The following is a 27,101-nucleotide window of genomic DNA, read 5'->3' on the forward strand; positions in this document are numbered from 1 at the left end:
GCAGGCCTCCCGTGGAGCAGGGAGCCCGATGCAGGGCTCAATCCCCAGACCCTGGGATCATGACCTGAGCCGAAGGCAGACGCTTAACGACTGAGCCACCCAGGCGCCCTGTATATGCTATTTTAATTTAAACTAATTATGTTATAAATTTTGTTTGAATTAGAACAAAAAGAAACTGAAACTAAAATGATTTAATTTCTGAATTTCAGGTAATATTTTCTTTTATACAGAGAATAGTTTTTTTTTTTAAGATTTTATTTATTTATTTATTTATTTGAGAGAGAGAATGACAGAGAGAGAGAGAGAGAGCACATGAGAAGAGGGAGGGTCAGAGGGAGAAGCAGACTCCCCGCTGAGCAGGGAGCCCGATGCAGGGCTCGATCCCCGGACCCTGGGATCATGACCTGAGCTGAAGGTAGACGCTTAACGACTGAGCCACCCAGGTGCCCCTCTGGCCTCATTCTTGATCCGTACTCTGTCTCCCGGCTTTGCACTGATGGCAGAGATTCTGTAGTTGACCCTAACTTTTCAGTTGGTTATAACATCAACCTTCCCCCTGGTCTTGGCTTTTGCTGTTTGATAGTCTCATACCCTCTTGCACTAAACTCTGGCATATCTCACTTGAACTAGGGTCTCAGTAGTAGGAGGCCTGTCTCACCTCCCATAGTCATGAGGAAAAGGGTTATGATCGTTTCAGAAACAGCACAGGGTCTCATACAAATATTTCTGAGACCACCACTCGAATTATCAGAGTTGAACACTCTCGTGCCTGATGCTCATTATTTCAGTGCGTGTTGACCGAGCACCACGGATATTGAGATATGTCATTTTGGCAGTGGGGAAATACGACTTAAAAGTCACAACTACTACCAGCCAGCAGCTTAGATTCTAATGAGAATCCTAATGCAGAACCATGATGCAGGGTGGGACAGCATCCCATTGTGAAACCTTATGGTGATAACATCTGTACTTTCTGCCACACCCTTCCTCCTATGGGAATTGTGAAGCACTCACAATGACAAAGATAAATTTCCAATCATTTCTACAAACAATGCATGAGAAATTAAGATTTAATTATGACTCCTGGTTATTTTATCTTGAATTCAAAACCCTGGGCTTCAGAAATAATGGAGTTTGAGGTAACATTTGGGTATCTTGTTTTTGCCTCCTCTTGTTCTTAGGGAAAAAAACAAGTCATCTTCTAGAAAGGTCCTGGAGGTACTTTCTACAGCAAAATGAGGCTTCTTACAAAAGCAGACCCATACATACAGAGAATGAATTGACGGTTTCCATAGGGAAGAGGATAGGGGGATGGACAAAATGGGTGAAGGAGAGTGGGAGATACAGGCTTCCAGTTATGGAATAAATAAATCACGGGGATAAAAAGCACAGCATAGGGAATAGAGTCAATGATACTGTAATAGCATTGTATGGTGACAGATGGGAGCTACATTGTGAGCACAGCGTAACACACAGAGATACTGAATCACTATGTTGTACATCTGAAACTAATATCACATTGTATGTTGTATCAAAAAAAATTTTTTAAGAATTTAACTTAAAAAAGATATAAAATCTTCAAAACATATAACTTTTCTTTACCTAACTGTGCAATAAGCATTCTTTTACACTATGAGGAAAACAAAATAAAATGGGTACATTACACATTTTTTTTAAAAGTCTCTTAAATTGTCCAATTTCACACAAAGTATGAAATTTTAGCATTGAAATTCAGGTTCTGAACTGACCCTCACAATGGATATTACTGGAAATAGAAATGTCACCAGGTCGTGTTCAAAGAACTTTGCCTTCACAGTGTTTAAAACTGGAACACAGTGGGGCACCTGGGTGGCTCAGTTGGTTAAGCGTGGGATTCTTGATTTCAGCTCAGGTCTTGATCTCAGGGCCGTGAGTTCAAGCCCCATGTTGGGCTCCGTGCCTACGTAAAAAAAAAAAAAAAAAACTGGAATACAAGAAACTGTCTCCAAAATAATCAGATATGTGTAAAACCAATTTGTTAAATAACATAAGGAAGATTATAAAAGACAGCTTAAGAATGTTCACATTCATGTGGTTTGTAAAGGTGCATTTTCCATAAAGATCTGTACAGCTCAGAAGCATTAAATTCTGCAGAGAAGGCTCCTTTATTCCATGCGTTAGCAGAATTTCTTTATTTCAGTGAGTCCCTGAAGTAAAGGATGTCACTCCTCTTCAGAAAAGAAATTTCCTCAGCTCTGTAATGGGTCAAGTTTTCATATACCCTCAGGGGCTCTCAGGGCTATTCTCATGAAGAGCAGCCACTATGAAGATGGTTATGGAGCATTTTTCCCTTCTTCACATACAGGACACAAAGAATAGTACAGAAAAAAGGAGAGTTTGGAAGTCCCTCTCCAACATCCGTGTAGAAAAATTACTTCCAGAATATTCTTAAATTTTAAAGTTTGAAAAGCCTGTGATCTTTGCACTGTTTCTAAGAGTTAGCCACTCTAAAGGAAGGTGTTCGTCATCAGTCACCCCACGCAGGATTTCCTTTTGTGATAATTTTGCGAGATGATCCTCTGGGTTGGCATTCCATTCAAGTCACCAGGTTTCTGCAATCTCTGTGAGAACCTGCAGCAGCTCAGCAAATGTAGGGCGGCCTTTAGGCTTCTAGAAAAGAGAAACAGAGATGGTCAGCTCAGCCTGAAACTCACTCAGATACCAGCTCTGGAACTTGCTGGCAGGGACCTGGAACCAGGCTGGTTCTCCACAGGTAGAAGAGAAAGATATCTGGGCTGACACACCGGGCATGATTGGTAGTTGAGTGAAGCATGAGTGTGAAATTATAAGAGTAGAGAATGCTGCCAGAAAACACAAGCCACCTGAGACCATTTAAATTTAAATTAATGAAAATTAAATACATTTTTAAGTTCAGTTCTTTGTCACACTAGCCACTTTCCAATTCTTCAATAGCCAGGCACCATATTGGATAGCACAGACATAACACAGTTCCATCATCACAGGAAGTTCCACTGGATAGCGTTGCCCTAGAGATTTATTTGGATGACTTGATATGCATGGGATAAAGGAAGAGCTGGGAGAGAATGGGCATCCAGAGTTCCAGGCTCCCAGGCTCTGCCCAGTTATTTACTAGACTTGATCCCCTGTAGAAAGAAGGATTTCAATCAGAAAGCAAAATGTTTTCATAAGGGTCTTTGCAGGTCCTGGAGCACCCACTGTGCTGTCCTTAAGGCTCGGTCAACAAAATCCTGGTCACAGAGACGAAGACTGGAACATTTATCTTATTTCACCAAGGGATGTGGTTTGGCTTTGGCTCCATGAAGAACAAAAGATGACACTGTTGGCATCTTTAAAATCCATGGGAAATAAACAGGGCATGTTCTGCATGGAGCCCTGGGTGCTATATGTGAACAATGAACCATGGAACACTACATCAAAAACTAATGATGTCATGTATGGTGATTAACATAACATAATAAAATAAAATCCATGGGAAATAGAACCACTTGGGGTAGCCACATTCTCACAAGGATAACTGGCCGCAGAGTTTGTGGGGAGACACCACCCTTAGTGCTTTATAAACAGAGGGCATCAATAAAAAGGACCAAGCAGAAGGGTGTGTAAGCACACATTCAAGTTCTCCTTGGGGTTCCAGGAATAATTTCTGGAGGTTTTGGAGAAGGCTGTCGTTCTGCAGCTAGAAGAGCCTATGAAACAGTATGTGTATATCAGTGTGTGTGTGTGTGTGTGTGTGAGATAATACAATCACATTTGAATTTAAAGGTGCCTAAGCACTTAGGGTGTTTAGATTACCTTAAAAAGTTGTAGGCAAATCACCTTTTGCAAACAAATAAATCAGCATCACCAAAAACACTGTTTTAATCAAGGCTCGGGCTACGATTTGAGACTGGTATCATTTACTCGGGCCTCCTGCCAGCGTCCGATTTGTTCCCTTTTCTGTTTCCTCTCCACAGATAAATAAAATCTCAGTAAATATTATATTTTATGCACTGTACATGTCTATTGTTCCAAAAGCAACATATATTTCTAAGCTCTCCACGTTGTTACTGCAGGGAAGCTCCTAAGACAGCCATTTGCTGCTAACAGCTCACTTAACATGTGCCTGTTTTTCAAAATTCCTTGCAGAGCAGTTCATCATATGTAAAATATTTTCATACATCAAGGATCTTTATAAAATTAATACTTCTCTGGAATGTGAACAACTACACTGCTCTTGAAATATTGAGTTTTTCAGTGTTTGTGGATTGAGAATCAAGCGACTTCTTTTTCAGCCAGGAGGAAACTCCTCATCCAGCTGTGGTTTTTCTGGACGGACACTGTCAGCTGGAAAGAGAAAGCTGTCAAAAGTCACAGGGGAGTCTGATATGAAGGGGAGAGGTGCACTGAGTCTGTGCCCAGAAAAGACAGGACATGTCTGGCTTTATTTTGAAGCGTGGCATCTCGAGAAAAAGAAAAACTGGACTGACCCCTGCCCTCCCCCCAAAGGGAATTTCCTGAGTACAAGTTCCTGACACACTTTCTGCCTTTATTCCTAATCTATCAGGAATCTTGAGTGCCAAAAAGAGATGAAATCCATTACTGTTAGCCTTGGAGAAGCAAGACAAATTATAGTAGAATGAAGTAAATACAAACAACATCCTTCTCTTTCCATGTCAGCATTTACCAAACCTGTTTCTACCCTTAGTTTCCACCCACCAGTTCTCAAAGGGAGTGAAACATCTCACCCCTGAGGCTCTAGTCACCACAAGAGTTTCTGCAAGAACCAATCTCAGACAAAGAAGACCTGAAAAAGGCGCTGAATTCCTCAGGTAAGAGGCCATCGTTAAAAACAAAATTGGTTGACGACCTCGACCTCGTAGTGGGAGTTTCAGACAGAAATAGCACTTCCTGCTCTTAGGGATCCTTATCAAGAAAGAGACTCCTCCACCCCCTCCACCCCCACCCCCACCCCCATGGAGTCCTGGGGGGTAATGTTTGTCACACTCAGGCCTGTGCTCTGATGCTGGGACTGCCCACCTCCCAGGAGAGTAAGGGACACTCACCTCGTGCCAGCAGCCGTACATGACCTCGTAGACGGCCATCGGCGCCAGTGGAGGCCGGTACAGCCGGAAGCCTCTAGAAATGGCTTCCACAACCTGCAAATTTGACTTATTTTCAAACGGCATTTTTCCTTCCGTGAAAACTTCCCACATCAAAACTCCTACAACACGAAATGCATGTAAACAAGAGGTTACTTGAAACTGAAAGAACTCTTTGAAACTACAAGGCCTTTTTTTCCTCTTCCGGCCTCTGTGTTATAATCGGTCCAGAATGAGAACAGTTCTGTCTAGGTATCAGCCCGTGTGCGTCTTCGTTTTCGAACAGGCCTGTAATCTGACAATATTCCAAGTGAAAACAATGCCTTTCTTTTCCACTGGTCTTGACCGCCTCCCGATTGAAAGAAAACGCTGCCATCATTTTTCATTTCTAAGTATGTTCCTGTCTTCACACCCTGAAATCAACAAGCCTCTCTGCCACCCCATAGAATGTGACAGAATTGTGTGGCCAAGAGTTTGCCAGCCCGCAGAAGGCACGAGTTCCTTCTGCCCACTGAAAGATGAGACTGCTGGGTAGAGCAGAATATTTAGCAGGGGCTTGGTACGTGAGTAGGTGTTCTATAATCATTGATTGGTTGATTAGTGAAACTCCTTCAAGGCTCCCATCTGAACTTCATTTAATTATTCACTTATTCTAAGAGTATGTATTATGCATTGATTAGAGGCAGGGCATATGCTAGAGCCAGAAGACTCTAGAAACCAGTCCATGGGCTCAAGCAGCTCACTGTCCAGTGGGAGATAGAGACAAGTAGTCAGGTAAAACTCAGATATTCTAATTGTTCTGCACCTACTTGATGAGATCCCTGTGTTGCTATCTGTTAGTCTCACAACTTGACTGCTCTCCTGGAGAGTGTAAAATGTCACCTGCCAAAACTACCAAAAGTCAGTGGAGAACTAAAGGGATCAATGATACAAGTTTCACCTTACGTGGACAATAAAATTCACACCCTTCTGAGGGTGCAGAGGTGTCTCCAAACCCAAGAAGCTATCCAGAGAGGTCTGGATGAAAGAGAATAGATAGCTTATTGCAAATTGACCGCCACTTTTTGAAAATCGACTCAAAGAACAGATTCCACTGGACATGGATCTGCAACATCTCTTTCTCGATGAAGAACATTACACAATATAAACTCCAATTGACAGTTCCCAAGGAGGCCTACATCTAAATACCACAAAATCTGAAGGTAACGAAATAAATGCAATAGTCTTGCTTAGTAGTTAGAAATGAAGTTTATTAATTACACTCAAAATTCAGTGACACCTTAGATCTATTTTCCTTGCAAGTCTCTGTGGTGTAAAAAAGGTGGCTGCCTTTGTTTTCTAGATCAGTAGACTCTCTGTTACGGTTTTCCTGCAAATGCTCATCAGGAAAAGGAAAAGATCCAAAAGGTAGACTTATATAAGAAGGTGCATGACACTGGTTGCCAAAGACAGCCTGGACGTGTTTAGAACACTTAAGACAGAAGGACAGTTCCAAGAAGACCTTTCTAGAACCCCACATCATACTAAGAAATCAAAGCTTAAAAAAGATTGGCCTTTTATTAAATCAATCTCCATCAAATGAACATCAAATTTACTCACCAAATGACCAGACGTCAGATTTGCTGCTGTACTTGTTGAAATGGAAAACCTCAGGAGGGGACCACTTGATTGGGAACTTGGCTCCAGAAGAACTGATATATTCATCATCCAAAACGTACCTAAGGTCATTAGATTCAAAGCACATTGTGCTAATTGCTTCCAAGTTCCATTTAGTTCAAACCCCCTTAGTCTACCTTAAGTTCTAAAAGAAAAAGCAGGGGTGCCTGGGTGGCTCAATCAGTTAAGCAGTTGACTCTTGATTTTGGCTCAGGTCATGGTCTCAGGGTCCTGGGATCAAGCCCCATCAGGCTCCGTGCTCAGCAGGGAGTCTGCTTGGGGATTCTCTCTCCCTCTCCCTCTGCCCCTCCCCTCACCTGCTCAATCTCTCCCTCTCAAATAAATAAATAAATTTTTAAAAGAGAAAGCATTTATTTTTACCCCCCAAAGTTTCTCTTCTTGTTACCAAAATGGGAAGGTATCCTATATAGTGATTCCTCCTTAAACCAAGCCTCAATTGGGTTTATTTGGGTCTCAGAAAACCAGATCAATTCTTCAATCCAAAACCAATTGGAATCAGGAACCCACTGATTATTTCAGTTATGACAAATTCTTAATTTTGCAAGGGAGCTTGCTGAGTGCTCTAACAACCAAGATTATAAAAAGGAAATTAAAAAATAAGTATATATGGCAAAGAATAAAATCAAAGCTGGATGCCTTATTTTTTTTCTTCATGCAGATGGGTTTTGTGAGGCAGAGAAAGGGGGAAATAAGAGTATTGAACATAATACATTTGATGTGAAAAATATCCAATGCATTAAAATGGCCCTGTATGAAATCAGTAATAACTACCAGTTCCTTTTAAAAACTACAAAAATATGGGGCGCCTGGGTGGCTCAGTTGGTTAAGCGACTGCCTTCGGCTCAGGTCATGATCCTGGAATCCTTGGATCGAGTCCCGCATCGGGCTTCCTGCTCGGCAGGGAGTCTGCTTCTCCCTCTGACCCTCCCTTCTCTCATGTGCTCTCTCTCATTCTCTCTCTCTCAAATAAATAAATAAAATCTTAAAAAAAAAAAAAAACTACAAAAATATTAAACCCTCCCTCTCTTTTGAGGCTTGCAGGCAGGAATATCCAAGTAGGGGAATCTGGAGAGAAGAGCGAAGAGATGATGACTAACTTGTAGCAGCTGGAGTGTGCAGCATGGTAGTTTTGAATTATTTATCAGTGCTTCCTCACACTCTCTTTTTTTTCCCACGCACCCTACCTCACCCTACCTTTAAGCGCTTTATTGAGCCAGAAGTCATCCTACTCAGGGAAAGAGTAGCTAATAGAAAACAAAAGAGAAAGAGCCATTTTTCATAGCTTTTGAGTTTCAAAAGTCTAAGATTTCCAGAGAAGGAGAAGGACTGAGCTGTTAAAATATTGGGGAGAATGGCTCATAAATAAGAGTGAAATCTCCCCCCCCCCACACCCCACCATCCATCCCTCTAGCGAACGAACCTCTGGAGCTGGGAAGTGTCAGAGAACAAAGGGAAAGGGGAGGAGTATTAGCCTGTAGTGGGTGACTGAGGCAGGGTCCCGTCCCCTGTGCTCTACAAGGACTGCCCTGCTGACATGGCAGGGAAAGAAGGCCCCACTGAGGGTTGCTGGGATTCAAGAGCAAAACAGAGCCTCTGCCTCTTCCCCAGGTCAAGCCCCAGGAAAAGCAAAAAGATTCCCAAAAACAAATAGCTGTGGATGTTCCCAAGTAAATAGGGCCTTAGATAGCTCCAGGGGCTTTCTTTTTTTTTTTTTTAAAGATTTTTATTTATTTATTTGAGAGAGAGAATGAGAGAGAGAGAGAGAGCACGAGATGGGGGAGGGTCAGGGGGAGAAGCAGACTCCCTGCTGAGCAGGGAGCCCGATGCGGGACTCGATCCCGGGACTCCAGGATCATGACCTGAGCCGAAGGCAGTCGCTCAACCAACTGAGCCACCAAGGCGTCCAGGGGCTTTCTAATCATGGAGAATGCCTGTATGACAGCATCTTGCAGACAGAATGGGATGAGTCAGCAGCCGTCTATGCAGATGTTCCGCCAAGGACAAAACAGGACGATGGTGGCCGCAAGGATACCAGTTGTCAGTGGTTAACACCAAGGACCAGACATGCCCTCTCCAGGACGTGGCCCCATGAAACACTGAATCTGACCCTGAAGCGAGTCAGAGAGAAACTCTGAATTCACGGGCATTGAATTTTTCGCAACCTGAAGGAAAGGGCGCTCAAAACCAACTCTAATATTGCTTCTTGTGTTTTACTATCAGATTAAATTACAGCTTTTATGGATGATTAAATTTTAGTACATTTAAAAATATATATATATCAATGGCATTGAGTGGCAGAAAATATGGTTAGATTTTCCACACTTGAGTCGTAGTCTTAAAGTCAACTACTGCACTTGATCATAGAAATGCATGACAATGACATGGAAAAGTCAGAACTAAACAAATTTATCCTTTTATCTTTCAGAAATATACATATATCAGAAGAGCTTTTTTCTTAACCTCATGCATATAACAAGTAGTTTGAGACATTTTTAAAATTTTTAAGTTATGCCTGAAAATAACCTGAAAGAAGATCCGAAGAATAGTCCGAAGTATCCATTTACCTCACAGCTAACATTGGGTTATGTCCTAAAATTCAAAGCAGGGCAACAGGCCAAGCAACAATATCAACATTCTCCTCCCAGGAAAAAACAAAAAACAATGCTGTTGACATCTTCAGATTGTTAGTAGAGAGATATAAGATTCCCTCTTATGAGTAAACAAAAAATATTTATATATATTATACCTCGTCATTCCAAAGTCCGATATTTTCACTATACTTGCAGCACTGACCAAACAATTCCTTGCTGCCTATAGAAAGAAAAGAATCCGCATTTGAATATAGTCTTTCTTTTGTTTCTACTCTTGTTTTCCTTAGTTTACTTGGGGCCCCACACTACTTCTATGAGCAGCCGTTATTTTTTTGGTAATACACATAGATGCTATGTAGGATTCAATATATCTGCCCTCATGATGGATTTTAATGATTCTTCAAATAACCAAAAAGGGTGCCTGGGTGGGCTCAGTCAGTGTGGTGGCGTCTGCCTTTGGCTCAGATCATGATCCTGGGGTCCTGGGATCGAGCCCCGTATCGGGCTCCCTACTCAGTGGGGAGTCTGCTTCTCCCTCTTCCTCTCCCCCTGGCTTGTGCTCTCTCTCGCTCACTCTCTCTCAAATAAATAAATAAAATCTTAAAAAAAAAAAAGAAAGAAAGAAAAAAGGAATAACCAAAAAAAAAAGTAAAAAGCAATTTTAATACTTTTCCCTTTAAAAGTTTTTAATCCCTCTCAACAAGTATTTTTTATAACTAGGAAGACTACATCAAAGAGACGTTAAACTATGAATCCTGGCATTAAGAACAGTGTGTATTTTTAAATAATGCAGAGACCATGTATTTGATGCCAAAATAATCCATTTTCGGAGAGCTTCATCAAAGAAAATCATTGATTTGGTTATTGAGCCTCATGTAAGTCAACAGTTTGATAGATTTTGTTCTCTTCTAAGCTGATAGGTGCTTCAGTTAGTCCCAAAACAAAAACAAGGAACTTAAAATGGTAAGCCAGAAGGAGCCAGTTTAGAAGATTTTGACAAATACTAGCAAGGATCCCCAAGCCAAACCACAAGTTAAGCCCTTGACAAGGAAAAGACTCATGCTTAGCCGATAGATTTTAAATGGCATAAAGATGAATAAAATAGAACACAAAAGAAAGCAATCAAGGAAGAAACAGGGGGATCTGAGAAAAGCCACTTGGAGCAAAGAGAATGACCAGAACCATCACCCAAGGAAGTTTTGAATTCTAACCCTGTCAGGAAAGACTGACCTGCAGAGACTAGGAAAGTAAGTTCAGTGGAATAGATATCATATTCATCCCTTCAAAAATGTGTTCCTACTACATGCTGGGGACTGGGGGACATGCCTTGAGGGAGACAGAACAGTGGTCTAAACGGCTATGGAAGGGCTATTGCTATGGGAGAGCAGAGCTGAGCTCTTCTATATGCCAAGAGCAATTGTAAGTGCTTACCCATATTAATTCATGTAATCTTCCCAACAAGCCCACAGAAGAAAGGTAGTGTAATTCATACCATGTCCTAGTTAACTAGCTTGCCCAACATCACACAGCTAGTGAGAAACAAAGGCCACATTTCAACCCAGGCTGTCCACCTCCAGAGTGGTACTTCTGAATCGTGGCTGCCCATTGAACTCCCTGGGGCATTTGGGGCAAGACAAGCGTTAATTTTTTTTCTTAGGATGTAATGTTCGGAGCATTCCAGCACAGAATGAATTAACATTTCTAGTCCTCCTCAGTGAGGAGGTAACACTACTGTGATACTGTTATAACTAAAAACACCCCCACATGGGGGCGGGGGGAGCCCCCGGAGCCTGATCTTCACCACTGTCTGTCCAGTGCCCGGCAGAGCGCTTGGCCTATACTGGCCCTTGTCACGTATTTGATTATTGGTTGAAAGGAAGAAAAGTGGAAGTAATGGCAGAAGGGAGGGAAGGCGAGAGGAAAGAAAAGTAAAATAGTTCTGGTTAGTTGATGGGCATGGTAGTTAATCAGTTGAAGGCATATTTAGAGTAATGCCTCACTTGGCTACAGCATCAGGGGGCAATTAAAAATAAAGCTGCCTTTCCCAGACAATTACAATAGGAAAGGGTTTAGAAATTAAGCCAAAGGTATTTTATTTAAAATAGTGAAAGTCCTCGGGATGCTGGGTGGCTCAGTCATTAAGCGTCTGCCTTGGGCTCAGGTCATGATCCCAGGGTCCTGGGATCGGGCCCCGCATCGGGCTCCCTGCTCCGCGGGGAGCCTGCTTCTCCCTCTGCCTCTGCCTCTCCCCCACCCCACTTGTGTTCCCTCTCTCTCTGCCTGACAAATAAATAAATAAAATCTTTAAAAAAAATAGTGAGTCCTCAATTGTCATATTCTTCTGACTATAATGCCTAGAATAATCAGCCAGCTTACATCCTACTTACTAAATCCCTATGGATGAAGCAGTTCCTCTCCAGATACTCCATCCCTTCACAGGTATCCTGGCACATGCTCAGCAGCATCTCGTTCGTAAGCGTCCCCCTTCTGTCTCTGAGATAGTTCAGCAGGCAGCCGTTCTCCATAAACTCGGTCACAATATACAGTGGCTTCTGCTGGATGCACACTCCATAGAGCTGGACCAGCCTGGGATGAGACAATCTCCTGTTCAAGAAAAAACACACACCAGTGAGCAGATTCATTTTTGCCCTTGAGAGTGCTGAGATTCAATCGGTGATATGCACCAACTCTACGTAATTGTCAACATCAAGATATGAGAAAAGCGAACCCAACCACAGAGAAAGTAGAACAGTTTCCTTTCCAGTGTACGTGCTGCATAAGTGGGGTCAGGAGTTCAAGCAGTACTCCCCAAGTCACTGCAGACGCAGAATGTTACGTAGGTTTGGTTTTTTCTGCTTTTCCTCTTGAGTTTCAGCTTTCCTAACTGAAGCTGCTCAGACAACAGTTCGAGGAGGAAACCATGATTGATGCATTAAAAAAAGAAAGAAAGAAAAATTATTAAAAAAAAAAAATAGGGCGCCTGGGTTGCTCAGTCGGTTAAGTGTCTGCCTTCGGCTCAGGTCATGATCCCAGGGTCCTGGGATCGAGTCCTGCAACAGCGAGCCTGCTTCTCCCTCTGCCTCTGCTTCCCCCTCTCTCTGTCTCTCATGAATAAATAAATAAAATCTTTAAATTTTTTTCTAAAAAGGCATTAAAAAAGAAATTTTAGGTAAAGTTGGAGACTGAAAAACACTTGCCAACTTGAAACCCTGCTCTGTATTTAGCAATCACACACACACATACACACACACAATAACACACACACACATGTCTTTGAATGTTGCCTATTAAAATACACACAGAACTCTTTAGTCCTCTAAACTTCAGAAGTTTATTGTTTCTTCTGGAGCATAGTATTCAATCCCTAAAGGCCTGTTATGCCAAGTAGGCACCATGGAAAACAAAATTCAAGATAATGTTTGTAATTTTAGAAGACGTAAAATAAGCCAACTTCTCTGCTAGTCAAAAGTAACTTGAGGGCGCCTGGGTGGCTCAGTCGGTTAAGCGACTGCTTTCGGCTCAGGTCATGATCCTGGAGTCCCGGGATCAAGTCCCGCATCGGGCTCCCTGCTTGGCAGGGAGTCTGCTTCTCCCTCTGACCCTCCCCCTCTCATGCTCTCTCTTTCTCTCATTCTCGCTCTCAAATAAATAAAATCTTAAAAAAATAAAAATAAAAATAAAAAGTAACTTGAAATGTTACCAGTTTTCATTCACAGAGGCAAAATAAAGTCAATGACTCAGGGAGATTATTTACCTTAAAATAATGTATATGAGTGATTGACATATTACCATATGATTAGCATGCAAAGCCACTACCAGGTAGTGGGAAAGAGGCGTTCAGAGGATCTCTACATGATTTTAATCTGTAGATACATATCCTGTATATGTATATTTTGTCTGATTTATCTTTCTCATTTATAAAGTGTATTTTTCAGTTAAGGGATGCCATTTATATGTATGCAGAATAACGGCAGGAAAGTCACTCTTAAAATGGAATATTGACTTGCCATGAGAAAACCACCAGGCTGAGACCCACACATAAACATCTGAGAATTCAAACATCACACTGCGTTTGCTTAGGAATATCACCAGAGCAGTGACAAGTATGTTGATGGAACTAACACAGGTGATACAACAGAAACCACGTGGGAGTCAGTCTGCTGATTAAACATGGTAGGGAAGACTTCCTGGAGGAGGTGACACTTAAACTACACACTTAACAAAAAGGAGGTAATACAGTATTACCAAGCTGTGTATGCTTGGCAGATAGAGCTCAATGTGTGTCAGCTATGCAATTTTGTAAAGATGAATGGGTTTGCAACAGGATTTCAGAAGGAAATTTTTCTGCCTCACTTTCAAAAAAATCAGGAAAAAATAGACTATGTTCAAACCATCTGAACTGACTTAAAAATAAGCCATGAGCTTCATTCCTGCCTCTGTAAACTTCCAGGAGCCATTGGTATTTCTCACACTCTGCACATCTTCCACAGTCCTCAAAATATCATCCCCAGAAACCTTGACCTGAAATGCCCAATAAGGCTTGAAGCTTTCAAGAATCCTCTTGTCATGACATTGGACATCTGTAATTCTTTCTTGTTCCATAGGAGTTTCTACGGCTTCAACTTTCCCTGAACTAAATGTCTCCCAGTCATTCTTATGATACCTATTGAATCAACACAGCAATATAATGTTGTGTCTCTCCTTTAGATGTAGGAAAACTAGGGTCCGAGGCAGGTCGTATCAGGGAATACAGACCAGACAGATATATGCCTGAGGTCACCCAGGGGCACACGATCAGCTTTGGATATCACTGGAAAATTGTGTTTATCATAACTTCCCTTGAAATTCACTTAATTGTAACTGGATGGGAAGAACATTTTGATAGGACACTTGGGGTAGGGATGAGAGCCCTCAGAGACAGCACTGCTCTGCCATTAAAGGAGAATGGGTCCAGTTAATCACTTCTGGTTTTTTGGTTGGTTTGTCTGTTTGTTTGTTCAGTTGACGTCTGACATTTAGAGCAGAACTAAATTGCTTTGGATAACAGAATCTAGGTAATGCCATCTAGGGTTTTTGTTTTTCACCACATTGCTGCTCCTGTAAGTAAGTGTTGAACAAAGACTTAAAGAAAGTCAATGGATTTGATTTGGCTTGTCCGGATCCAGCCCAGATTACAGACATAAACCACAACCACATATTCAACGGAGTCAAATGCTGATCTGGGAAATCACAGATGTGATCCCATAGGAACGGCATCCGACAGGCCACAGGAGTCACTTCTATTAGAGCTCTGGGTTCTTAAATTCTCTGAAAGCAAATACTTTATCCGTATATGACTATTTAAATAAAATCAACATTTTTTGCTTCCGGGAAAAGAAAGAAAAGAAAAAAGGAAAGGAAAGGAAAGGAAAGGAAAGGAAAGGAAAGGAAAGGAAAGGAAAGGAAAGGAAAGGAAAGGAAAGGAAAGGAAAGGAAAGGAAAAGAAAGAAAGAAAGAAAGAAAGAAAGAAAGAAAGAAAGAAAGAAAGAAAGAAAGAAAGAAAGAGAGAGAGAAAGAAAGAGAGAAAGAAAGAAAGAAAGAAAGAAAGAAAGAAAGAAAAGAAAGGAAAGAAGAAAGGAAAGGAAAGGAAAGGAAAGAAAAGGAAGGAAGAAAACCATGTAAAGAACATACATGCTTGTCACTTCCATGGATTTCTTCATGTAATTCACACACTGATGCAATGAATAAAGTATTGTTATCTCCATTTTATGAGTGAAAAAATTGAGGCTTGGAAAGGTAAAAAAACTCACCCCAGGTCACGCAGGGGTCAAGTAATTTGCCCAGGTCACACAACTAGCTTGGGCAGAGTTGTGACATAAACCCAAGTGTGACTACTCCAAAATCCATGTTCTTTCCATGACACCAGAATGTTGTATGCTGTGTATCTGGTGTTGTATGCGTATACTCACATCATCACTTTAGCCTCTTCGATGAAATCCTCTTCGGACATGGAGCCTTCGCTGATGGCCTTGATAGCTACCTGGATGTGCGCTCGCCATTCACCTAAATGGACCACCCCAAACTGACCGCTTCCAATCTCCTTTACAAAAGCCAACTCAGCAGGATCTATCTCCCACTTTTCTAGAAAAGTAAAACATCCATGTTACAAGTAGGGAAAAATTTTAGCTAGAAGAGATTCAGGAATTATCTAGACCTACTCTATTCTTTCACAAAGAGGTTAAAAATTTTATCAGTGAGGGGAGCAGAACCGTAACCATTTTTAATACTCTCATGGTCATTTACATGTGTAATTCCAGAACTCAAATTTAAACATACAAACTTGACTTGCTTGGAGAGGAATTACGGATATCAAAACACTTTCTCTTTCCAGAGAGACCCAAGTTAAAAGGCAACATTTTGCCTTTCTGAACCAAAGCTACCAAAACTATACCTGGCCCCAAGAATATGTATGTCCCCATCTATTTTTGTCCTGCTGAGTAAACTTGTGAGGCACAGAACATTTGGTCCCCCACCTCGCCCCCTATATCACTCCTCTGCTCACTCCCACCCCTAAAGGGCTTTTCTGCCTTGGTGTCTTCTCCTAGGGAAGAGTCTAACAAATTCACCTAATAAATACATGCACTGCTAGGATTCTAACTCACATATATCTAAGTGTACGTTTGAATTGAAATTTGTGTGATGGTATATTTCACTTCCATAGAAGCCAAGTGAGGAAAAAATAACTGTTTTTAAAATAACCCTCTTGAAAACACTTGGGAAGGATCCAATCTTTCCTTTCCAGTACCTCCTTTTGCATAGCAACACCGCCATCTGCTGGAACTTTAGAATAATGCAGTTAAAAGAATTGTAGAGGCTGATGACCCTTATACCAGCTTTGCAAAGTGCTCCCCCTCCCAATAGCAGGGTACGTTTTAAAAGTAACACGGGAGAATATATTTATGACTTTGATATTGGCATAAATTTATTCAACAGAATATAACCCTAAAGGAAAATATTGACAAATTACACTTCATAAAAATCCTCTTTATCAATTGCACCCGTTTAAGAGAGGGAAAAGGTAAGCCACAGATTGGGAGAAGATATCTCTAAAACATGTAACCAGTAAAGAATGCCTATTTCAGAATATGAAAAATCAACTAGAAAAAGGCAGATAACTATATTTTTAAGGGTTAAAAAACCTAAACAGAGTATCTTTCACAAAAGAGAATACGCAAATGGCCACTCAAGCTATAAAAAGTTGATCAAAATAATCAGTCATCAGGGAAATGCACATTTAAACCACGATTAGATATCACTACTACACACAGCAGATTGCCTAAAGTGAAAACCAAAGAAAAGAATACACGAGACTACTAAATATTGGCAAAGGTGTGGAGCAGCTAGAATGCCCCTACGCTATTGATTGAGGCGTAATTTGGCATAAGCTTTTTAGAAAACGAACGAAATCTGAGTGTGTACATACATACTCTATGGCCGAGCAATTCTACTTTTAAGGATATATCCAACACTGCTGGAGCTTACATGTGTACTGAACTTCATCAAAAGACATGCAAGAATGTCCATAATGATGTTATTTATGAGATAACAATTGGTTTCAACCCAACTGGCCATCTAACAGAGGATGGGTAAATCAACTGTGGTACAGTCATGCAATGTCGCACTATACCACAATGGAGATGGACCAACCACACCCAACACCACGGGTGAAGAAGGAGAAGCCAGATACAAATGCATGGTGTCTTATTCTATTTATATTAAATCGTCAAAACCAGGCAAAACTAATTGAGCTATAGAGTTATGAGTTGTGCACTGTTCTACATGTTAAAAAATTGAGTTTATTTTTAAAAAATTAAACAGGACTATGCTTAACTTAAATAAACAGCTAATGGCAGAACTTTTATTATATATATTGTATTAAGGGCAGAGTAATAACCCAGGATCCATAATACCCTGAATCATTCTCCCATCCTAATTAAAATAGAGACCCCGAGTCCTGGTTATCTGATACACTATATAATTATATGATCATTTTTTCAGTATTTTCTGTTTCTCACTAATGAGAGAAATTTAAGGGAATAAAGTGTCACCAAATTACAAAACAGAATTCTTTGGCTCTTCTTTATTCTCACAGATTTGCAAGTACACATCTGCTAGAAAATAGTTCAAATTAAACTTTCTACGGGTTGTATTTTAAAAAGGTGAAGAGGACAATCTGGGCAGCTCTTTTTAGCAGGTTCTCTTGGAGAACAGTCATTTCCCAGCCACCCTTGTACCCGGAGAGCAACAGCTCAAACAGCCAAATAAAAAGAATTATAATTTATCAAAAGAATGCCTGTGTAATGTATAATGAAATTTGAAGTAAAATTGAAACATTTCTTTCCAAAGTTCAAATTGCTCTTGTGAGATGCATAAATTTAAGTATCTCAGAAGAGAGATTTAAACTTTGAAAGGAAACCTATCTAGACATCTCAGAAAAGCTAAGAATTTAAAGAACGTAGAGAGAACGTGGAGTAGATTCTTTTCTGGATTTGATATTGTACTTGGGTGATGCGCATACATTACCATAGCTAAAACCAGCTGTGGCTGGCAAACAGCTGCCCATCAGTCCAACTGGGTAGCGGAGACGGGTCATGAGGCCTGGGGAGAGACAGAAATTGGCATTTCAAGCCTACTTACTGACATAAAAGAAAAAAAACAATGTATTAGACGACGATGCCAGTCTTCAAGTAAATTAGGTGGGAAAGTATTCTCCATTAGCCTATTTACTTATTTTCCCCATTTTTCATACAATAATATTTGCTCATGGGACACACCTTCTTAATTTTTTTTTTATTATTAACATATAATGTATTATTTGTCTCAGGGTGGAAACATATTTTAAAATCTAAGAAAATTTAAAGACAAAGTAAAGATCTCACTAAATCTTAGTAGCCAGAGATGCACTGTTATTATTCTGGTGAACACCTCTGCAAAAATCTCTGTATATGTTCATGAAAGCATATACACACCCAATATGTTTCACAGAAAAGTAAATGTCTTGCCAAAAGCTTTTCACACTCAATATGTCATTGATATATGGCAGTGACTATAAATAGAGCTGAAAGTTACTTCTAAGATGCCACTATTATGTTTTTGAACATAAATTTTTAGGTACCTCTCAAATTATTGCCTTAGGATAAATTCCAAAATGTGATTTCTTGATCAAAGCACATATAGAAAAACTGTACTAATTCATTCAACCACCAACAGTGTTTAAGTGTACTCATTTCCTGACTCCACTTTTTGAGAGTAGTTTTTTTTTTCTTTTCCTTTTTTCTTTAATAACATGGTAGCATAAATGAGACTTCTTTTGATTGGGTCAACATGTAGTATTCTGTTCCATCAATTTCAATTTAGTTCAACAAGCCTTTGTTATTTATTTCCTCGACTAATGTTTATTTGGGGCCTGCTTTGTGCCAAGCACCATCCAGATGGTGGGAGACATCAGTGAAGCAGTGAGTAAGCCAGTGATGGTCCCTGCTCCCGTAGAGCTTACAGTTTAGTGGGGGAAGAGAAAATAAACAAGTACATGCACACCCAAGAAAAAACAGAAGATGATGAGTGGTAAGCAGAGTAGATACAATACAGCTTCTATTGAGTGGGTGCTCGGGAAGGCCTCTCTGACAAGATGACAGCTATGCTGACATCAACTGATAAGGAGCCACCTTACAAAGATCAGGAGGAAGAGCATTCTGGGCAGATGGAACAGCATGTGCAAAGGCTGGAAGACAGAAAGAAACGTGGCCAGTATAAGAAGAGAAGGAAGCATCATTAAGTGCCTATTGTGTGCAAGACACTCTTCTAGGTAGATCTCAAAGATTCTGGAGGACCAAAGATGAATAAGGTGAGGACTCTGTACTCAGGGGCTCAATCTCAGTGAGGGAAGACAGGCAGAGAAAGGCAATTCCAATATATGAGGAATAAATCCTGTGCTAGAGATACACAAGATGCTCCAGGACACAGCACCTCACACATTTTTGGATTTGAAGAAGTCTTCTGAAAAGAAATGATGCCTGAGATGAATATGGCAAGTGGAGTTAAGCCATGAAGAGGATCTATGAAAAACACTCCAGGCAGAGGGAACAGCATGAGATGATACCTAGAGGTATGAAGCAGGATGGGCTACTTGACAAAAGGTGAGAGATAGAAGAGGCAAGAAATTACACTTGAGAGGTAGGTAATATTCTGGTTATGATGGGCCTTGTAAGCCATGTTAGGGAACATTACATCATGCTGCAGGTGAGAAGGAGCCATTGAAAGTTCCCAAATAAGGGAGTGGCATGGTCAGATTTACATTTTTGGTAGATCATTCTGACATCAGCATAGAGGATGGATTGAGGGGAAGTCAACATTGACGACAAGACCAGTTAAGAGGCCATTACAGTTGTCCAAGTGAACAATGATTAGAGCAGCACTAGAAGACAAAGAGAGGCAAGAACCTATATGAGACACACTTAGGATATGAAATTCATTGCACTTGATAATTAACCAGAAGTTGTAGAACAAATAGCATTAAAATTTGTATGGAATTGCAAAAGGCCCTGAATAACCAAAGCAGTCTTGAGAGAGAAAAAACAAAGCTGGAGGTATAACACTCCCTGATTTCAAACTATACTACAAAGCTATAATAATTAAAACAGTATGGTACTGGCACAAAAACAGACACATAGATCAATGGAACAGAATAGAAAGTCCAGAAATAAACCCAAGCTTATCTGGTCAATTAATCTTTGACAAAGAAGGCAAACACATACAATGGTGAAAAGATCCCCATTGATGTTCTCTTCAATAAATGGTGCTGGGAAAACTGGACAACTATATGCAAAAGAATGAAAGTGGACCACTTTTTTACACAACACACACACACACACACAAACTCAAAATGGATTAAAGACTTAAATGTAAGGGCGCCTGGGTGGCTCAGATGGTTAAGCATCTGCCTTCAGCTCAGGTCATGATCTCGGGGTCCTGGGATCGAGTCCCACATCGGGCTCCCTGCTCCTTGGGAGCCTGCTTCTCCCTCTGCCTTTCTCTCTCGCTCTGTCTCTCTCATGAATTAAAAAAAAAAAAAAAAAAGACTTAAATGTAACACTAGAAAACATCAAACTCCTAGAAGAAACCATATGTAGTAAGCTCTTGGACATCAGTCTAAGCAATATTTTTTTCATCTATCTCCTCAGGCAAGGCCAACAAAAACAAAAATAGACAAATGGGACTACATCAAACTAAAAAGTTTTTGCACAGTGAAGGAAACTATCAACAAAACAAAAAGGCAACCTACTTGAATGGGAGAAGGTATTTACAGATGCTATGACCAAAAAGGAGCTAATATCCAATATATATAAAGAATTCATACAACTCAATATCAAAAAAAGACCAAACAATCCAATTTTTAAAAAATGGGCAGAGGACCCAAATAGACATTTCCCCAAAGAAGACATACAGATGGTCAACAGACACATGAAAAGATGCTCAGCATCACTCATCATCAGGGAAATGCAAATCAAATACACAATGAGATATCACCTCACACCCGTCAGAATGGCTAGTATCAATCAGACAAGTGTCGGCGAGGATGCAGAGTAAAGAGAACCCTCGAGCACTGTTGGTGGGAATGCAAAATGGTGTGGCCACCATGGAAAACAGTGTGGAGGTTCCTCAAGAAAACTAAAAATAAAACTACCATACAATCCAGCAATTCTTCTTCTGGGTATTTCTCCAAAGAAATAAAAAACACTAATTTGAAAAGATATATGCACCCCTATGTTTATTGCAGCATTATTTAAACAGGCAAAATGCAGAAGCAACCTAAGTGTCCACTGATAGATGAATGGATAAAGAATATATGGCTGGAATAATGAAATATTCTTCAGCCATAAGAAAGAATAAAATCTTGCCATTTACAACAACATGGATGGACCTAGGTGGTATTATACTAAGTGAAAAAATCAGAGAGAGAAAGACAAATACTGTATGAATTCATTTATATGTGGAATCTAAAAAAACAAAGCAAACAAAACAAAACTGAAACATACTCATAAAAACAGAACAATCTGGTGGTTGCTAAAGTGAGTGTGGGGGGTGGTAGGATAGGCAAAATAGGGAAAGGGGATTAAAAGGTACAAATTTTTGTAGGAGACACAATGTATGGCATGTGTTAATAATATGTAACAACTTTGTATGGTGACAGATGGTAGCTAGATTTATTGTGGTGATTACTTTGTAATGTACATAAATGTTGAATCACTATGCTATATACCTAAATATACTATTGTATGGCAAATACACTTCAATAGAAGAAAGTTTTCCAGTAACCGAAGAGAAGAAGAAGAAGGAGGAGGAGGAGGGGAAGAAGAGAAGGGGGAGGGGGAGGAGGGGAAGGAGGAGGAGGGAGAAGGAAAAAAGGAAGAAAGGGAGGGAGGGGAAGGGTGGGGGAGGGGAGGGAGAGGAGACAGAGGGGGAGGAGGAGGAGGAAAGAAGTTATCCATTAACGAGAATAGAATCATCTCTTGTGACTCCTCTATGTTTCCAGCCCCTGTAATTGGCAGGATGATGACCCTATTATCTGAAATGGACAACAGGAAGAAGAGTAGGTTTGGAGAGAAAGCAGTGGTTAAGATGAAGAGTTCCATATCATCACTGAAGCTCAGGGCCTTGGGATTGCAAGTGCCTGGGACTACCAGGCAGAAGAATTCTGCAAAGGGAAATGCCTAGGGTGAGGAGAGAAGTGACTGGGGACAAATCCCTGCAGAACACCAATGTTTAAGGGAAGAGTAGAAGTAAGACCCATTGGGAAGAACTTTAAGGAATGATCTGAATTCAAGCACAAGAAAAGGCAGTGTCAAAACATCTGGAAAGCAGGGAGTTTCAAGGGGTGACATGTCAAATATAGCAGAGAGGACTTGAAAATATAAGAACTAAAAGCATGACCCTATAGGTCACTATGGGGGTCACTGGTAAAACACAGGGCAATGGAGGCAGAAGCCAGATTGCAGACACCTAAAAAGCAAATGGAAAATGGACCAAGTGGAGATAATGGATGTGGACACATTTTTCCAAAAGTGTGACTTGGAAGAGCAATGTCTAAAGGAAGAATGGACCAAGGGAGGGCTTTGTTTTTTGGCTTTTTGAATAAGAGATTCTTAAGGATGTTTGCAGGGTTAAGGGAGAAGGTAAGAAGAAATGGACTAGATATAGGAGAGGAAAGAAGAGTGGATGGTGGATGGTCCAAGCAGGAGAGGAGTGGAGGGAACAGGAGCATAGGCTCAGCCTTACCAGTACTGGAAGGAGTGAGGTGAGGATGAGAGCTTGGCAGCAGGAGGACAAGATTGAGTGAGCTCATGTCAGGGGGCTTCAGTTTTCTTAATGAAGTAGACAGCTAGAGGTTTGCTGAGAGGGCAGTGGATAATACTGGAAAAGGGGTCTTGAGGAGAATGGTAGAAGTTTGAAGAGAGAACAGGAAAGGATACTTACCAATGACTCAGAAGACCTAGTTGAGGTTAGAGCCCTCATCGAGTTGGGACTCTGTAACACATGATCCCAATAAAGAACATAACAAGGAATTTCTTTAAGACCCTAACATTGTCTTCTAATTTTCAAAGTTCTTATTTGCTAAACATTTTTATTCTGTGATTTATTTATTATTCTATGATATACTACCAGGGGTTTAATGATAGTCTATCTTTCTGACAGAAAGAAGTCTGTCACTCTCTTGGCATTGTCCTTACTTCTGGGAAAGAGATGAAGTGTCATGAACTAAATTGACCAGAAGTCAAAAAGTAGGCAAGATAGTCATGGGCTCTGATTCACAGCGTCCTCTGAAACTGGACCCTCCAAAGTACTCTCCGATGATCTGATCTGTCTCTTTCTGGAGGCTATAGCAGTCATTGAGTGCAGACGCCAGAGCCAGTGGGTTCAATGGCTCTAAATAGGTCTCAAACATTCCTCGAGTTCAAATCTCAGCACAAACACTTATTAACTGTGTAATCATGAGTACCACTCATGTCTCAGTTGCTTCATCTGTAGGATGGAGATACCAACAGCACCTACTTCATAGGATCATTCTGAAAATTAAATAAATAAATATACATAAAAGCACTCAGAACAGGGTCTGGCCCAAAGTAAGTCTTCAATAAATATCGCTATTTCTGGGTCCCCTTCCCTTCCTCTTAGCATCCTTCTTTCTTGTTATATCTTTTGTACTTTCTTTTCTCCCTAATAAATAGCAGCTATAGTTGGAAGTTTTTCTTTTTTGTTGTTGTTGTTTTGTTTGAATCAGTTTTTTCTTTTTTTTAAAGATTTTATTTATTTATTTGACAGACAGAGGGAGCAGGGGGAGCAGCAGAGGGAGAGGGAGAAGCAAGCTTGCTGCTAAGCAGGGAGCCCGACATCAGACTGGATCCCAGGACCCAAGGATCATTACCTGAGCTGAAGGCAGATGCTTAAATGACTGAGCCACCCAGGAGCCCCGGATCCAGTTTTTTCTTTTTAAAAGTGATCTTTTATGCATTATAAGAATAATTTATGTATATTGTAACAAAAGTATCAAACCCTAAGCAATCTCAACAGGCAGAAAATAAAAGCTTCCCTTACCCCCAGTGTCATTCCCCAAAAGTAAACATTAAGTTTGTAGTCTGTTATAATCTTTTCAGTTTAAAAATTCTTACCTAAACTTTAACAGAATTTTTCTATGCACTCATATGTATGTATTTTTGTTTACAAAAGTGGGACTATATTCTCATATACTGTTTTGTACTTTTTTTCTCTTTACTAAACAACTTACCACTAACATCTCTTCATGTCAGCACATCCTGATCTACCTTAGTATTTTTTTTAACCACACCAGCATAACCACTCTGTTTCTCAAATTTTTTCTAAAGGGAAGGAAAAGAGGACTATAAAGAAAAAAACTCAGAACTGATCTCCTGATTCTAAGGGTTTCTGTCTCTACACATGAATATGTCCTCTCTGGTCCCACTCAGACTCACCGCTACTTCCTCTCTAACCAAACTCCCAGAGACCATCTGGAATATCCATGTGGACTCATCCCATAAATGGATAAAAACTTCCTTGGATTTACTCTTGACATATAGACCAGTATAATGGAAAAGTGGCCACTTTCCAAAAGGATTTTTTTTTTTTGTCAACACAACTTTTCATGAGAGAAATCTAAAATAATGGCAAGAAATCAAAATAATATGAAAAGTTACAAGGGGTTCCAAATTCTATAATATTGAGGTAAGAAGATTCCCCTATGGGTTCAAGGTGGTCCAGGAGAGGTTGGGGGAGGGCTAAAGCCAGAGCTGTGACTATAATTGTGGTGGAACTTTCTGGAATCTTGTATCTTTCCATAGATAATAAGTTTGCAAAATTAGCAACTATTGCAAACAACACCTGAAGAAGGGGGTTAAATAATGCTTCTGCTTTATTTAAGTCAAATTTTAACTGCGAAAGGCTGTGTCCTATACAACTTTTTGTGTTCTCCAAACAGAAAGAACAGAGAATGAGATATTTAAGGGTAATTTTCTATACGACTGAAGTAGAGAGTAAATTTATGGGGGCATGATTATCGAGGGCACTTGAAATGCCATTACACTTAGCCCTATGTAAATTTCAAGAACAAATGCATTGATGATTACATTGCCTTTTGCTTCTCTGCCAGCTATCATTTTTCCTAACCTGGCAGAAATGTAAAAAATCAACCTACCTCTTTCCCTTGACTAGAAAAACAAAGAAGCATCAATGAGGAGAAATGTTCAAAACACAAGTTGTATTTCAGGCTCTTACAGATCTCTGCAGGGGTATTTGCTCCTGTTAAAGTGTCTGAGACCAAAGATGCATTGCCTGTCTGGGGCCAGGCTCCCTGACTCTCCCAGCCTGAAGCTCCTGCCTTACCTGCCGCATTGTGCTGGTGATACCAGATCAAGTCAGGGATTGATTGAAAGAGGTGTCTTTCAGCCACGTACCACTGTCCTGAGTCATTCTTTTTAATCTGATAATGTTTGATGGTAGCCTCCATATTTCTACAATCAATAGAATGTGAATTAGTAAAAAAGCAAAAGATCACTTTGGAACTAAGTCAATTCGTGAAGCGACAGGACTCCACCTCTAAAACTTTTTTTTTTTTAAGATTTTATTTATTTATTTGACAGAGAGAGAGAACACAAGCGGGGGAGTGAGAGAGGGAGAGGCAGGCCTCCCGCCGAGCAGGGAGCCCGATGCGGGGCTCGATCCCAGGACCCCGGGACCATGACCTGAGCCGAAGGCAGACGCTTAACGACTGAGCCACCCAGGCGCCCCTTATTTTATTTTTTTTAAAGATTTTACTTGTCAGAGAGAGAGAGAGAGCACAAGCAGGGGAAGTGGCAGGCAGAGGGAGAAACAGGCTCCCCACTGAGCAAGGAGCCCAATGTGGGATTTGATCCCAGGACCGTGGGATCATGACCTGAGCTGAAGGCAGACACCTAACTGACTGAGCCACCCAGGCGCCCCAAATCAACTATAATTTTACTTTATTTTTTTTAAAGATTTTATTTATTTATTTGACAGAGAGAGAGAACACAAGCGGGGGAGTGGGAGAGGGAGAGGCAGGCTCCCCCTGAGCAAGGAACCCGATGCGGGACTCGATCCCAGGACCCCGGGACCGTGACCTGAGCCGAAGGCAGTTGCCTACCGACTGAGCCACCCAGGCGCCCGCCACCTCTAAAACTTTTATCCTAGTGACACTATGCACTGCAGAGTGGGTTACATTCAACTGGTGCCTCAGCATGCCTGGGTAAATTCCTGAGCCATCTATTGGGTCCTTAGATTCGAACATAACTTCAGCCAAAGTTGTCTAGTTGACAACTCCAGTGTCCAAAATCGTAGAGCCCGTTAGGGACACTTATAAGTATTTAGTTATCAGTTCAATGAGTGAATAAATGCACTGCGAGGGATATAAGGAGATATGAAACAAAGAAAGGAGGAAAACTGATAGAGAGTATACTGATGAGCAGGTCTGCTATAGCCACTGGGGCTCTAGGCAGCCTCGAGAGACTGTGGAGCACGTCTGAGAATTGTCCCACCAAAGTGCAAAGGAGCTGAGGGGCCAATCTTCCATTCCTCCCTGAAGGAGGGTTGCTCCTAGGATGTTAACTCTCAGGCACCTCCAGTCTACCCATGGGGACCCCGAGTTCCCACAGCCAGAGAACGTCCTCCAGCAGAAAGGCACAGGACGCTTTCTGAGTGCAGGAGAATGCTCTGCAGGTAAACCCCAAGGGATATGCGGAAAGGACCACCATTGTCTGCTACCACTAAGCCAACTTCCTCATGGTTGAGAAAAGGAGACGAGAGGGAGAAGTCCCTTAACTTACCAAAGTCACACACAGAGCTTGTTAGGAATACAACTTGAATCGATCAGTTGTACTAACTTCCAGGCCAGCAATCTTCTGTGCTAAGACCTCTCTTTCTCCATGTGACAGTGTCTCACTAAGAAAGGCTGTCCCAAGAACCGTTACCTCTAAAGTGATCAAAATCACAATTGCTTACCTTCTAGCTTTTATAAACACAGAAATTGTGTAGGATCCCAAATGTCTTGAATCTCTGACAATAAATGCACCTTCTTTAGACTGCAAAACAATTCATTGTACAGATTTAGTCGTTATTAGGAAGAAAGACAAACCTACATCTCAGGAATGAAAACCAAACCATACTGACT

General features: G+C 40.9%; 1 protein-coding gene across 2 annotated transcripts in view; it reads right to left on the bottom strand.

Moving 5' to 3' along the window:
- Window positions 1-287: 287 nt before the first annotated feature.
- The window catches only part of TXK (TXK tyrosine kinase), a 45,589-nt gene continuing 18,775 nt past the window's right edge, over window positions 288-27,101 (bottom strand). The window contains exons 6-14 of one of the 2 annotated variants that reach the window (XM_045881189.2): window positions 26,933-27,012; window positions 25,301-25,428; window positions 17,930-18,004; window positions 15,316-15,487; window positions 11,755-11,971; window positions 9,523-9,587; window positions 6,699-6,817; window positions 5,064-5,221; window positions 288-2,649 (exon numbers count right to left, since the gene is read on the bottom strand). In XM_045881189.2, coding sequence (XP_045737145.1) covers window positions 2,581-2,649; window positions 5,064-5,221; window positions 6,699-6,817; window positions 9,523-9,587; window positions 11,755-11,971; window positions 15,316-15,487; window positions 17,930-18,004; window positions 25,301-25,428; window positions 26,933-27,012 — 1,083 coding nt within the window. In that variant the 3' untranslated portion in view covers window positions 288-2,580. The remainder of the gene's footprint in view (window positions 2,650-5,063; window positions 5,222-6,698; window positions 6,818-9,522; window positions 9,588-11,754; window positions 11,972-15,315; window positions 15,488-17,929; window positions 18,005-25,300; window positions 25,429-26,932; window positions 27,013-27,101) is intronic. The other variant, XM_064584450.1, reaches the window with a different exon arrangement.

This window comes from Mirounga angustirostris, unplaced genomic scaffold (genome assembly GCF_029215605.1).
Source record: "Mirounga angustirostris isolate CCGP_5_RB_7025 unplaced genomic scaffold, mMirAng1.0.hap1 SCAF_2, whole genome shotgun sequence".
NCBI lineage: Eukaryota > Metazoa > Chordata > Mammalia > Carnivora > Phocidae > Mirounga > Mirounga angustirostris.